The sequence below is a fragment of the Danio rerio genome, chromosome 13 (assembly GCF_052040795.2).
Source record: "Danio rerio strain M-AB ecotype USA chromosome 13, GRCz13ab, whole genome shotgun sequence".
NCBI classification, from domain to species: domain Eukaryota; kingdom Metazoa; phylum Chordata; class Actinopteri; order Cypriniformes; family Danionidae; genus Danio; species Danio rerio.
In genome coordinates, this window is record NC_141033.1 from 40559259 (window position 1) to 40574278 (window position 15020).

Below are 15020 nucleotides of genomic sequence, written 5' to 3' on the forward strand. Positions count from 1 at the left end.
CAGGTTAAGTTTTTGGAGGAGTTCATGAGTTCACGTAGCTGGGTGCACCTCTGAAAGGATCTAATGGACTCCGACACTGCTCTAAATGTATCAACGCTGTTTTTTTGCCTTCATAAAGCACATAAACACAGTTATTCTCTCAATAAAACCCATGTTAGTCATTTAGCAACAAAGCTACAGTCACCGGGCAGACAGAAGCCCTGCCCATGACGTGAACCCGCTTCTGTTCTGAAATAAATTTGACGCGCGAATGAAGCGGATTTTGACGCCAGAATGAAGTGAGTAAACTCAAATGTTTACTCGTCTATTTACATGCGAATAGGGAAATTTATCCATGCGTTCCGCATCTGGTGTGAATACAGCGTAAGGCACTGTATACATTAATACGATTTAGTTTTAAAACAGCGTTTTAGAATGAAAAAGATCCACATCCACACTGGTGTTTCACATAGAATTTCCGAAAAGTCCACATTATATTGCTGAAAATGCACATCACATGACCACACACACACTCTGTCATGCGCTGAAGTGTATGGGCATGTCTGAGCTTTAGGCAGTCAGTGGTTGCTTTGAGCACACCTCCCCAGGTGAGAGCAGCACATGTCAGACAGTTCATCAAGAATCTACTGCTGAATCACATCTCAATAAAGTTGTTAAACATGATATTTAACTCATCTTCTCTCTCTGTCTAATTACTTTTTGGTCTTTTGAATCTATTACTGGTTCTCAGGTAACGTGTTTTGGCTAAACGCGAAGATAAGTTAATATATTAATTATGAAAAAACGTACACTGATTCTGCACATTTGACTGACTGATTGCCTTTATTTCCTATATTGTATAAACTATTTTTATTTTACTATTTAACTATTATTAAAACTGACAAACAGCAAAATGTATGTTTCGAGTTTTTTGTTTTGTTATAAATATGCATACAGTAAAGATGACGATCATATAAATATGCAGCTACACGATGCCTCAACACTTTTTGTGTCTGTTATGTTGTTGATATCCAAATGAAAATAGCCAGTTCCTTATTTTGTGTTTTCATTTTATTGTTAAGATTGTTAAACAGCGTAACTAGGGTGATATGAATGATATAATAAAGTAGCCTGCACTGTTCCCTATGAAGATTTACCCGACGTGTCCTCATGATTTTTATATAAGTTAAAAGCAAAGGATTCAAGAGTAAACTTTGTGTACTTAATATTGAAAAAAGTCCTAATCAGATGTGGGTGAATGTCGGCAGCCACAGCTCCATTTTCATATGTCTCTGTTTTCCCCCATCCAAACTGACACGAAGCAGCAGCAATTTAAAAACAAAACTGGCCTCTTCAGCGTTTCCAAAACTGAATACTTGCAAACATATAGTACATTAACATAGCACATATTGTATATTAATTATACACCAATTAAATGTAATACGAACAAGAGCATTTTGTGTTAACAACCTTTTTAAAATTTGATCTTTTTCAATTGATCTTCTTATGGTGCAAACAGAGATTAAACTGCTCTGGACACGTGGAAATTTGACACTGAACACATAAAAACACATTTTTCACTATATTTACCTAACAGCAAGAAAATAATACTATACACAGCACATGAAGTCCGTTTTGAACCGCATGAGAAGTGTTCAAGACCCAACTTTGGAAAAACAGTGACTTGAAGTACTTTGTGTGAAAAAAACCCTGAGAAAAACTATATTGTGCTGTTAAAATATTCATTCATGAAGCGACCGATTGACACTCCTGGCACACATTGACCTTGTAGCATAAAAGCAAATTCCCCCAGTGGCAGACTCTGACTTGGCTTAGCCCTGTGGTGCTTTTCTCTAATGAATGTCGTACGTCTCTGAAAATCATTTTTTGTTAATTTTAGACATGGATTACAATGTGTGCCATGAACCAGTCTCCTTCTACTTAATTTCATGAAAGAAAGGGAATTTTTTTTTGCAAACTGCCTATTTTAAACGAAGCTTGATATGCTATTCCTACAGCACTGAAAAAAACAATTCAAAGATAATTCATTGGATTTACTCTTTTTTTACGTTAAGTGTTTGTAAACAATTTATTTGGGCTGAATTTAAGCAAACAAATTAAGTTGAACATTATTCAACTTAATTTGTTTGTTTAAATTCAATACAAATAAATTGTTTGCAACAGTTCTGCATCCAACTTTTTTCAGTGAGATGTTATTAAAATAAAATGAGCAGTGAGTCATAATCATATGGTGGAAATGCAAATATAAACCATAGAGGGCTCATTTTTCAAATATTCCATCTTCTTCAACATAAACATGATGTTACTGACATGACATATTTGAAAACAACTTAAATACAATGAATATAATCCATTTTCTGCCCTAAAATTGTACAATCTGTATAAAAAAATTATATACACAGTTTTCTGGTTAGTTGATGTATGTCAGCTTTTTAACCACCTTCTGAGGGTAATACTGTTCAGATTTGCTTTACAGATAAAATATTTCTCTTCATATGATCTTTATGTATGACCTGGAGTTACAGTTTTACTTTAGTTTTGTCTGTTTTTTGTCTTATTTTGACTCTCAAAGAGCTGTCAGCCATTCATTTGCATTTCATGAAATCAGCAGTGACCACGGTTTTATCAAAAATTCTGCTTTGATGTTCTACTGAGGATTAAAAACTCACTTTTATTTTGGATGGCCTGGGGGTGAGTCAATTACCAGGAAATTGTTATTTTTAGGTGAACTATGCCTTTATCTATCCAGTTCTAAACACTGCATTTTTTTTGGTAAGGTTTTGTTTTCTTGTAAGGTTTTGGTGAATCATAATGGAATGAACACTATGAATACGCACTAACAATTCAAACATATGAAATAGTTAAATATCAAATATTTAATTTAATTGGTGGACATTTTGACGGTTTATAACTTTTGCAATTTAATACATTTTAAATAAAACGCAAATATCAATAATTTCCTGACTTTTACTAAACATTAATATTTCCTTCTAACATTGATATTTTATTAAAATTACAAAACACAAATGAGTTTAGATTATTTCTACCTAGAACAACCATAGTGGTCAAAATTACTGCTTGTATTTTTCAGTGTCTGCTACTTTTCCCCATGACTTTAAAGTGGAAGTGAAGCAATTATTTTGTAAATTGGTTTCCATTTTAATAAAATTATATTTAATAAACTCCATTAATGTAACTATTTTGCAGAAAATTTGATGTTTGATAGAGCTAGGGCACTCACATTCTCTGTGTCTGATGCCACGGGGTTGGTCAGCAGCACTACCTTATGAGGGGATTTACATTCAGACTAATGCAACAATTAAAGCAAATGACCTTACGCTTTACTAAGTCACGTCTTTGTGTATTATATCAAGACATATTCCTCTTTCAAGTCGATCAATTTGATCTCTCAACATGTATGAAAGATGTAAAAACCTGCCATGTGAAAAACAAAATAGAAAACAGAATACATTTGTATATATTAGACACACATCTGATGCTTGTATTTGCACCAGTTCCAAAACCATAACTTCATGCATTGAGTTAAACTAGGCTTTGAAGTCCCCATGGTCAGTCATTTACTTCCAATGTATCTGTTTAGCTGAGTGAACGGAACCAACCCTCGTGACAATAGTGATGTCAAAATGGTTACATTATTTAAGTGTGTTTTATATGTTTTCATTAAAGCGGAAACCAACTTACAAAATAAAGTAAACCTGACTGACTGCTTCACTTCCACTTTAAATATGTGTGCCTGTTGCCCAGCAACTTCCTGCTAACAAAAACATAATCTTTACTTTAGAAATGTCTTTAAAACAGCAGTGAGGCGCAGACATTCGCAGGGTGGTCTAACTATACATTCATAGGTTGTATAACCAAAAGCTTTGAATGTAAATATGTCCATATGATGCTTTATATGAGAACGGTCAGAATGACTGCTAAGGTAATACTAATAGTCAGGGGCAACCGAGGGGATGGGGGTTACGTCGCCCTCACTTTCAGAAATAGACCATTTAGAAACAGGTGATTAATAATTATATGAGTGTAAACTTTTGGATCTCATTCAGCTACCCCCACCCCCACTTTTAAAATGTCTGCTACGCCCCTGCTAATAGTTATAGAATTTCTGCTAGTTCCAGTGTTAAAATCTGTATTAAATCAAATAGTACAGTGTTTGTTTCGCTAGAGCATATTGTACAACTAATCTGTGTAAGTTAATCAACTGAAAAAGAATAATGCTTATTTTGGTAATAATTAATTAAACTCGAACCATTTGCAACAGCTCTGGAATGGCAGTCCTTCACTGATGATGTCAGTTTGACAGCTTTGGCGAGCTATGCTTAGCCATGCCTCTTCAACAATTAGTTAGCTATGAGTGAAAGATGAGAGGTGGAGCACAAAAATAAAACCCCACCCACTGCTCAATATTCTGTTTCAGTTATAAATATGCCCTTACACTAAAATAAAAGCCTGCAGCAACTTCCGGTTCACATGGATTTTAAAGACATTACCAGTGCTTAGACTATTAGTCATCTCCAAACGTTTTTGTGAAGCTGTGAAAACTGCAAATAAAACACATCTTTATTCTATTTTTGGCATTCATAGTCAAATTGGAATAACTTTCTGGAGATTTCTGGACAGCTGAGGGGATTTATAGGTTAATTGCACTATTGGTCTGAGAAGCATTAAATCCCAGGCAGCTGGAAGTAGGACACTGGGAGGTTAGAGCAGTGAGCTGGGATTATATTTACCAGAGTGAATCCCGGAGAGTGCCGGAGGTATCTGCATTCCACTTGGTGGCAGTGATCTTACAGCCATGCTGCCAAACCTTGTCTTAAACCCATCCTCTATTCCCTTGCTCTCTTCTTTCAGTCTATTTTCTCTCCTCCCTCTTTTTCTCTCTCCTACCTCTGCTGCCCTTAGAAAGAGGGCACATTAGGTGAAACAGAAGCAGCAGCTTATTCCACAAGAGAGTCGCTGATCGAGAGAAACCTCGTCCTGCTGTGCACCATTGATTGATTCATTTGTTTTACCTGCCATCTGCAATTCATTATCTCTCACATTTGTGAGAGTTCATTCTGCCTCTACGTGACAAGAAAATAGGTGGCTAAACTCTGCTTTTTAGGTGGCTAAAAGCTGCTTTTTTTTACATGGCGCACTTTAGGGAGCAAATCTATGTATTTTCAACTAGTCAGTGTGATACCTGAACAAAAATATTGGTCAGGTTCACATGATCCCAATTTGACACACATGAGGTCTTATGTTGCAACGAATACAGAATACTACAAATGCAGTGGTAGACTGGCTTTAAAACATAAATGGCTGTTTTTTTTTTTTTGCTCCAAACTGACGATTGGCAACATGGAGTTGTGTTTGTACCTTTCAGAAAATCAGCCAGGTATCTTGAAAAATGTTGCTTTAAATCAGACTTGGCAATTTTTATGATACTGACCTTAGCCCATTTTATACTTCTGTGATTCCTTGATATTGCAGCATTAATATTATATCTATCTATCTATCTATCTATCTATCTATCTATCTATCTATCTATCTATCTATCTATCTATCTATCTATCTATCTATCTATCTATCTATCTATCTATCTATCTATCTATCTATCTATCTATCTATCTATCTATCACAGTTCTCTCTGGTTCTCAAGTCTGATTGGCTGATAGCAGTGTGATATTCTGCAATAGCAGCACTCATACAGCCTCTTCATCCTTGTGTATTACTTCGTCAACATAGAATCAAAGCAGATGAAAAACTTACTACAGTTTGAAAAAATATTGCAGCTGTTGGAAAACATAATGTACTTTTGGAGGCTATTAAGGTGAGATTGTTGTTTATATTGCAACTATGCAGTTTATTTATAAGGATAGTGCTTATTTGAAATATTTATTATTTCAGAGCTTCAGCTCATCGGTGGCCATCAGCTTGTCATACTGAGCAGAGCAAAGACAGTTAACGTTCCGCCACAAAATGGCGACAGGGACTGCATAATAAGTCCTGATAAGGGAGAATAACTTAGTATAAATTTTAAAATACAGCTGATCACATTATTATAAAACTGGTAAGTGACATTATAAGTTGGATCTCTTTCTTTTGTATGTTGTAGTGCTGTTTTTATACCAAAGTTATCTGGTAGTGTTTGCTTTGCTTTGGCTTTTTCGGGTGTAATTATTGTAATCTTTTGATTGCAACAGAGAAATATTAGATAATCTGTGTAGACTGATGGCATTTCATGCCGTTCAGACTTATACTTTTAAAATGTGAGCAAAGTTTTGTTATCACTTTAGATACTACACTAGAGAATCATTTAAATACTTGGTCTAAAGTGGCGTTGGTAAATAAGCAACAGATTCTGCTGTTCTGGTGTCAGCTGCAGATGTGAACGAATGGCAGAAGAAAGTAGTTCCTCATCCAAAAGGATTTGAGACTCTCAGTGTTTAATTTTCTTTTGTAAATACACAATTATGCCGTCAAACTGTTGTATAAACACAATGGGCCCTATCATACACCAGGCGCAGTGGGGCGCAAGACGCGGCTCAATAGTCTTTTGGTAGTTTCAGCTTGGCGCAAGAGTCGTTTTGAGGCGTTGCGCTACGCTGTTTAAATAGCAAATGCATTAGCGCTCATTTGTGCGCACATAGGCGTTCTGGTCTATAAAGGAAGGCGTTCTGAGGCAGACCGCTGGCGCGTTGCTATTTTGAGAAACTATATTAGATTTTTCATTAGACCAAAACTAACCCGGTCTAAACTCCGGCGCCTCGCTTATGCACTGCTTAATATGCACAAGAGAGCAATAGGCAAATATCTTTACATATGAAAAAATTTAAATATTAAGGATATATATAGGATATAATAAGAATATATATAGGATATAAATATAAAGGATTAAAATATTACAAAACATATTATTTTCTAGCCTATATAAATATGAAAAACCACTGCTTTTATGTCTTCTTCATCTCGGGAGGCTTTTTCAGTTCATTCATAACAATTTGCTTTTGTATAATGTTATATATATTTATATTTGTTTTATTAAAAACAAGCTTAGATTTGCCCACCTGTCAGGTTTAAGACCATATGGGGCATGGCAGGTGTACTTGGAAATAACTCAGTATTTTGACCACACTTGGTCATTATTGTTCATTTATTCGTTTGCTAGTAATTAGAACTGAATTTAGAAATAGTTTTGAAACAAATCTTTGCGCTTAACAAATGAAAATAATTATTTATAGGCTGATTGATGTCTGTGCGTAAAGGTTTCCCTATCCAAGAGCGAAAGTGAAAGTAGATCATTTATCTCTCATTCTCACGCAGTAGATGCTCTGTTTAACAGTTTTCTGTTAAAAAACTGTCAACTGTTAACTGTTTGCTAGTGAAATGCTAATTTTTTCCACTTAGACTTACTTTGCATCCTGTAAATAGCGAATGCACTCTTGGCGCGACGCAGCTGACTCTTAAAGGGAATGGGAGATGAGATTCTAATTGGTTTATTCTCAAAACACACCTATAACTCATTAAGAAAATAAACTCAACTCTTTTAGACTATGCGCCTTGGCCCAAGGCAGATTTCCCGTCCTTAAATTAGCAAAAACGCGTCCTGACACGCCCTGAAAGCGTTTGCGCCTTGCGTTTTGCGCTCTGCGCATGGACCGTCAAAATAGAGCCCAATATCACACTCATAGCAGTGCGGTATGGATATTGTCACTGGTGGGCCACTAAGGCACTCGGCCTGCAGCTTCAAGCCAACTATACAGCCATATCACACTGCTTCTTAATGATTGAATGTAGCATGGTTCTGACAATGTTAAAATAAACACTAATAAACACGTACATACATTACTCTGCATAAAAGCTTCTGGCAAATGCACAAATGTAAGTTAAAACTTGATTAGAGGCTACTTCAGCAAATGATATTACATGTTTTTTTTTTTTTTTGCTTCAATGCAGCAGTTATTAATTAGTTGTTCAAACTGACCTGCAAACATCACAATTGTAGTATAATTGTTTTTGCATAAATCATAGGTTAACTAGTGTTTCAGACTACTCAAAATCAAAACAGGTCAAATTGAAGCTAAACATAACACAAGAGTTAAGTGCATATCTCTTCTTAAAGTGAATTTCCAGGTCATCACCTTAATGTTGGCACACAATGACCGAGAGACTTAAAAATCAATTCATGAAGGTAAATCTTCCCACTTGAAATTGTTGACCCAGGTCATTTGAACCCAAGTTAAATGAACGAGCACATGAATATTTATTCGGTCAACCATTGTTCATTTTCTGACTGGTTTAATGTCTGGCATTTACATTTTCAACACTGCATCTAAAAGGGAATTTCAATGTCAACATTTAGAAGATGACCTGAAAGCCTAGGATCTTTAATTTCATGTATGTAAATGGGTTTCTCACGCTTGAAATGATTAACCCAAGGTCATTCTTAAATCAGGATAAGTGTTAATTAATCCTGGGCAGTCACATTTCTTGATTTCACACACTGCATATTTGTATCACTCTTATTTGCATATTTATGAGGTCAGTAATATAGATCAGACAGATAGCACTCTTATTTAGACCATGATGGATATAATGCAAATTAATAACCAGGCAAGCATTGCCAGTTTCTGAATGATTGTTTGACTGGACATTACATTTTATCACTGCACTGTTTTGCACTACACCAAAACTGTATTGTGCCTCAGTTTGGAAGATTAAAACTGTTTTTCCAAAATACTAATTACATAATTAATGTTAAAGAATGACATCTAAGGGTCAGATCACCTGTTTTTTTTACACCAGATGTCTCCGAACAGATCGGGGTAACAGATGCGGGATGTTACCCGAGAATGGAGATGTGTAGCGCACAAAAGTGAAGAGTGGGGGTGGGGGTGTCACGGACGAAAGTGAAGAGGGTTTTTAAAGTAAGGAGGGGGATTGGTAAATTGAGGTGCCTTATAAGATTTCAGAGGTGCTGGATCCAGCGTGTACCGGCACAAATTAAGCCCTGGTCATTTGGCATTTCTGTATGGAGTTTGCATGTTCTCCCTGTGTTCACGTGGCTTTTCTCTGTGTGCTCTGGTTTCCCCCACAAGTCCAAATACATGTGGTATAGGTGAATTGGGTAAGCTAAAGTTGTCCATAGTGTATGAGTGTGAATGAATGAGTAATTTAATTTGTGTCATTGTCATAGTTTTAGATTGCACACCTAACATAGTAAGTTACCTAAAATGGTAAATATTATATATACTATGTTAGGTGTGCAATCTGACACAATGACAATGACACAAATCATAAAAAGAAAGATTCATTATTTTGTTCTCTTGTCAAGACAAGGTCTAAAACAGATCTAAAACGGTAGGGATTAAGCCAAAGGAAGGTTGTATAACTCTTATTTTTATCCACAATCTTATTTTCTGTTCCGATTTCACTCCTCAGAGCATCTGACATCATGTACCTCAGAGGACATGCATTAAGGCTTTCCCTACCGTAATACACCTAAAACAAGGATTGCTGTAAAACTCATCAATGGCAGGGATTCGTTTTCTCATGTTAACTGCAGGGAAAGAGTTAAACAAACTAATTGATTGATTTGACACACATCATATTACCAGCCACACATGTAAAGCCCAAATAACGTCCTTTAATTCGTCACGTTCAGCGGCCGTCATCCGTGAACCAATCTCCATCTATCTGTTCCATTGCTCCATTTGTTAGATGTTTGCTCCCACTTTCTTTTGCAGTCTGAAGCGCATCAAACGCACGAAACACCTAATTCACGCCACAGGATGTCTAAACCCATCTTTGCTTTGACTTTACATGTAAATCACTTGCACTTTATCCACGTCTGCTTAATGCACAGGCTGAAAAGTCCCCCGCCCCCATTTCATGTAATGTAATGATTGTGAGGGCGCAGGTGAGACGACATTTTTCGAGAGGCACTCAAATACATCGCATGCGCAGCATATGCAATGTCTATGAGTCATGTAAAACAATTATTTGTAATTTAATTATATGGTTTGGAATTTGATGTTTTAAGAGATTTAATTTTTTTTGTGAATATTATTTTGCGTTTAAATTAAGCATTTTGCAGGATCGCAAAAATGTGCAACTTTTTTTTGATTTTGCATTGGATTCAGCAATCGTGGAATTGCGAAAACTAGAGGGCCTGAAGTATTAACCTCAAATTTAAAATAACATTCATGATAAACTTAGATTTACATAAATTTATTCATTTAACAGACACTTATCCGTAGTAACTCACAAATGAGGAGAACAACAAAGCGATTAATCTTAAGGAGGCAATAACACAAGGAATAATATTTCAAATAGAGTCTTGAAAATACTTTAACAAAAGTAGAGATTTTATTTTATTTTTCTTTAAAGAGTCAATTGCAGCAGAAAAAAAAAGAGTAAAAAAAACACAAGAAAAACACAAGACTCAAAGAAAAATTCCACTTTACTGATAAAAGATGAAAGCCTTGCACATTCAAACAGGAATTGAACAATGATGCACAGTAAGAGGTTCTGCACCAGAATGTTTATAAAGGGTTGGTGGATATATTTTCGTCATTGTTGTGGATTGTAACGTTGAATAAACTGATTTATTAATATTTTACTGCTCAGCTACAATGTGCTGGTCAATGTGGGCCACAAAAAAACAAAAAAAAAAATGTGGATGATCATTTTAATAATTTTCTTGAACGACAACTGATGCTCATTAATCAAATCATTAACCAAATAAATGGATAGATGGATGGATAAATAGGTTATGGTTTGAATGCAAAAATGTCAAGATTCTCATTTGTAAAAGAAGGTTATAGCAGTCAATAGTTTTAACTTGAAATAAACTATGTTTGCTATAACACATACAGCAGAAGCACTCGTAAGTGCTTATCTGTTTATGCAGTGAGATTTCCCACCTTGACTTTTGCCGGGGGGCCTAAGCAATTTGCGCTATGCCACTGATTTAAACATTATTACACTATTAGTACTATTCTTTTAACATTACAAACAACAAGCAAGTCATGTCACCTGACTATTCTGCGCATAATAAATGTGTGTTTTTGAATTTTGCTGTCAGTGAAAGTTTGAAGGTCTTTGTGAATATGTTGTGGAATTGGGTCGTCTCATTAGATAACCACAATCAAGTCTGAAGGTTTTAATGCAAGAAGAACAGACTTTGTCTATTACAATGAAGCCGAGACACTCTCAGAGACATAACCCAGTACATGTTTGATTTTTTCAACACACTTTATAGTTTGTTCTTCCTCTTTTTTTACATTATCTCCCTCATACATCTCCTTCCCCCTTTTTCACATATGGTTCAAACTTTGCAAGCTTAGCATAATGTTATCATTCATGTCATTTTCTATCATTTGACTGTTAAATTCCTCTCTAAGGTACTATTCCTGGTAGCACTTCTCTCTAAGGTACCTTTTTTAAATAAAAAAAAAAACTTTTATAATTGATAAATACTCAAGTCACTTGGTTCGACATGTTTACTACATAATTTGTAAGATTAAAAAAATTCCGACAGAGGCAGAGACAGGCACTTTTAGCCACTATGTCAACAAGTACATCCTGAAAGGACATTTGGACATTAAGCGACATCATGTACTAGTTCTAGACAAATTAAGACTGTGAAGCATTCTTTCAAAAACAACTTTCCGCAAATTCAGCATTGATCTGACCCTCACCGCTGAAGCTGTCTATGAAATATGCTTTGTGCAAACACTTTATACTCCCTGGTACATTACCTTCAAAATGTAACCACAAAGACCTCAGTGGCTTTACTATCAGGTTTCTACGGAGACTCCTATATTTCACTGATAGTTCCTACAGCATTTTAACACTTTTTTTTAGCAGGCAGGTCCTCAGAGGGAAATTGAAACTGCATTTGAATAAAGCGTTTTCGTATTTATAGGGATTTTGTGGATTTTTACAATTATAAGCTGGTTGTTTACACACACTATGGACATACAACTGAAATCAGAATTATGCAACCCAGGCTCATTCTGATTACGTACCCCTATATGCATTTTTGGAGAGCACAAAATACATCCCAGGAGCTACATTTTTTTGCAGTTTTTGTGTTCGTGAATCCACCAGAGGCCACTGTGTGCACTTTTTGAGATGTCAAATTTCCAAGTGTATCTGACTGTGAACTGCAATACGGGAGCGTAAAATGAAGGGGCGTAACTTGTAGTTATTGAACAACATGAGATGTCACAAAGAGATGTTATTGGCAAGAAATACTTGAAAAAAATTCTATTTTTATAAAATATTTTCATGAGTTTTCTCCATATTTTTCCTCAACCAATTAATTTGATATATAATTATACTCATTCAATTAGCAACTCCACCATGCAACTCCACTCGCTGACTTCTTCATCCATTTTGTCATGACAGTTAGCTTACTCGGCTTCACCCTCTGTGGTTACAAATAACAGTACAATGGCAAGCGTGTCACATTTTAAAGCCTCTGCAACTCGTGGCTATGTGTTAAGCAGTGATTTTTGGGTTTAGGGTTGTGGTAAGTATAGACGTAAATAACTGTGATGGTTGGGTTTAGGTTTGGGGAAGGTGTGGACATTAATAGCAATGATGGTTGGGTTTAGGGTGGAGGTAGGTATAGACATTATTTGTTGTGATGATTGGGTTTAGGTGTGGGGTAGGTGTAGATGTTAATAGCTGATATACAGCGCCATCTTGCTGACAACATACTTTTGACATGTCCCCATAACTTCAAGTTACGCCTCTAATGTACTACAAGTTACGCCCCTAAAGCCCCTTCATGTGACGCCCCATTCAGTCGGCAAACAGACCCTACTGCAAATTTCTTTTGTGAGTGCCATTCAAGCCTGCTGTTGCTGCGTAAATCCACTAGAGGCTGCTGACAACTGACTGACTAACTGACCAACCGATGACCCCACCCATCCCCTTCCCTAAACCCAACCAATAGTGTTTTCAAAAGCAATTAAGAAAAAGAAAATCCCTTACGGCCGCCTAATGTTTATCATGTTTTCAGATTTTACCACATTCTACCCGTCTATTTACTTGTTTGTTGAGTTTTTAGCCTTTTGTTTTTGTTTTACCTGCTTTCTGGAATTGTTCTTCGCTGTTCTCATTGTCATAGTCAACCCCACTCTGTGTCTCAAATCCTCAGACATACACAGCGAGCCTATGGAACAATCTGGTAACAGCAGAAGAGCCGTCCACATGGAGATAAGCGGTCAGCTGGTAAGCGCAAAAAGAATGCTGTCATACTGCCTCGTAATGTTCGTTTTAAAGATGAAATGTAGCCATACTTCCCAGGTGGTACTTTTTTTGCAGTTTTTGTTTTCACAAATCCACAAGCCACTGTGTATGTTTTTTGAGATCTCAAATTTTTTTCACGAGTGCCATTCATAACTGATGTTCTCATGTAAATCCACCAGAGGCCACTGTAAACTGACTTACTGACTGAACGACTGATCAAAAATGAACAGTGTCATACCACCCCGAAGCGTTCATTTTAAAGACGATAAGCAGCCATACGTTCCTCTGGCTCCATAATTCGCGATCTTCAAAAATGTATAAATGGGTACGTTTTCAGAATAGGCCTATGTTGCAACAAACTATTAGTCCTCATGAATAAATAGCTAAAATTTTAAAAAAAAATTTACGAAAAGAAGAATTTCAACATATTTCTAAACTTAAGCGTTTTAATAACTAATTTCTAACAAATTATTTATTTTATCTTTTAATATTTTTCAAGAGATTTTTCAAGACAATAGTATTCAGCTTAAAGTGACATTTAAAGGCTTAACTTTGGTTAGGTTAACTAGGCAAGTCAGGGTAATTAAACATGTCATTGTACAACATTGGTTTGTTCTCTAGACAATTGAAGGTCTTGTTCAGTTTATATACAGAAATCTGAACTTTACTAAAACTATGTTAAATTGCTTTGAAACAATCTAGATTGTAAAAAGAGCTATCTAAATAAACATGAATCGAATTGAATTGATAATAACCAATTTTGACAATAAATAATTTTGACCTCAACATGATTAAAAAAAAAAAAAAACAGATTTTATTTCCAGCAGAAATAAAACAAATAAGACTTTCGCCAGAAGAAAAAAATATCATAAGAAATATTGTGTAAATGTACTTGCTCTGTTAAACACCATTTGGGAAATATCTGAAAACCACATGAGGTCTAATAATTTTAATTTAACTGTATCTTTATTCAAATACCATATAAGAGTGACTTTTACAAAATTGGTAGCCTTTAAATTAATAAAAAACCTATATAATCTGAACTACTGCCAGCTAGATAAGACAACTAGTCACCATGATTTATCTCTAGCCCGTCCATTCATACAGATTTCCTTTTCCGACCAAGCTGCATTTATGCAACCCACCTGTAAGCATTGAGGAGGTCTGTGCAGGTGGCGTTATTTTTACAGGGGTTTGATAAACATTCATTGGTCTCCCTTTGACAGTACTCCCCCTCCCATCCGGGTAGACAGAGGCAGTTGTAACTCTGAAATGCAAATGAAGACAGCAAATGAAAAGATATTAGACAGCGATGTAACTCTTTCATCTAACACTTACCTTGACCTAGATGAATACGACGTATTATTCCACAGATCACTCGGCGCACATGAAAATGTCTTCATTAAAGCATTATATTCACTGTACAGTAAATGAACAGAATAACAGATGATGACATAGCAAAGCGCTGCCGTGTGAAAGCAATATAGACCAAAATTGTACAGAATTCACAGAACAGCTTGTATTAAAGGTCAAAATGGCTTAAATACTTGCGACTATAAACAACGTGATCTATCAGATTGATGTGTAAACATTAATAAACAGTATTTTGTGCAAGATTTTTTCCCAAGGTGAAAGTTTTTTTTTTTTTTTTAAGGACACTTGGAGGCTAAAAAGGCACACATAATAAGCAAAGGTAGCAAAATGTCAAACATTTAAGTGTGACTATATACAAAGTAAACAGTTAGATTGAAGGA

At 35.7% G+C, this 15020-nt stretch overlaps 1 protein-coding gene across 9 annotated transcripts in view; it reads right to left on the minus strand.

Moving 5' to 3' along the window:
- The window catches only part of eys (EGF-like photoreceptor maintenance factor), a 531033-nt gene that overhangs the window by 263705 nt on the left and 252308 nt on the right, over positions 1 to 15020 (minus strand). For all 9 annotated transcript variants that reach the window (NM_001442782.1, XM_087277984.1, XM_087277990.1 and 6 more), the window contains 1 exon segment: positions 14412 to 14533. In NM_001442782.1, coding sequence (NP_001429711.1) covers positions 14412 to 14533 — 122 coding nt within the window.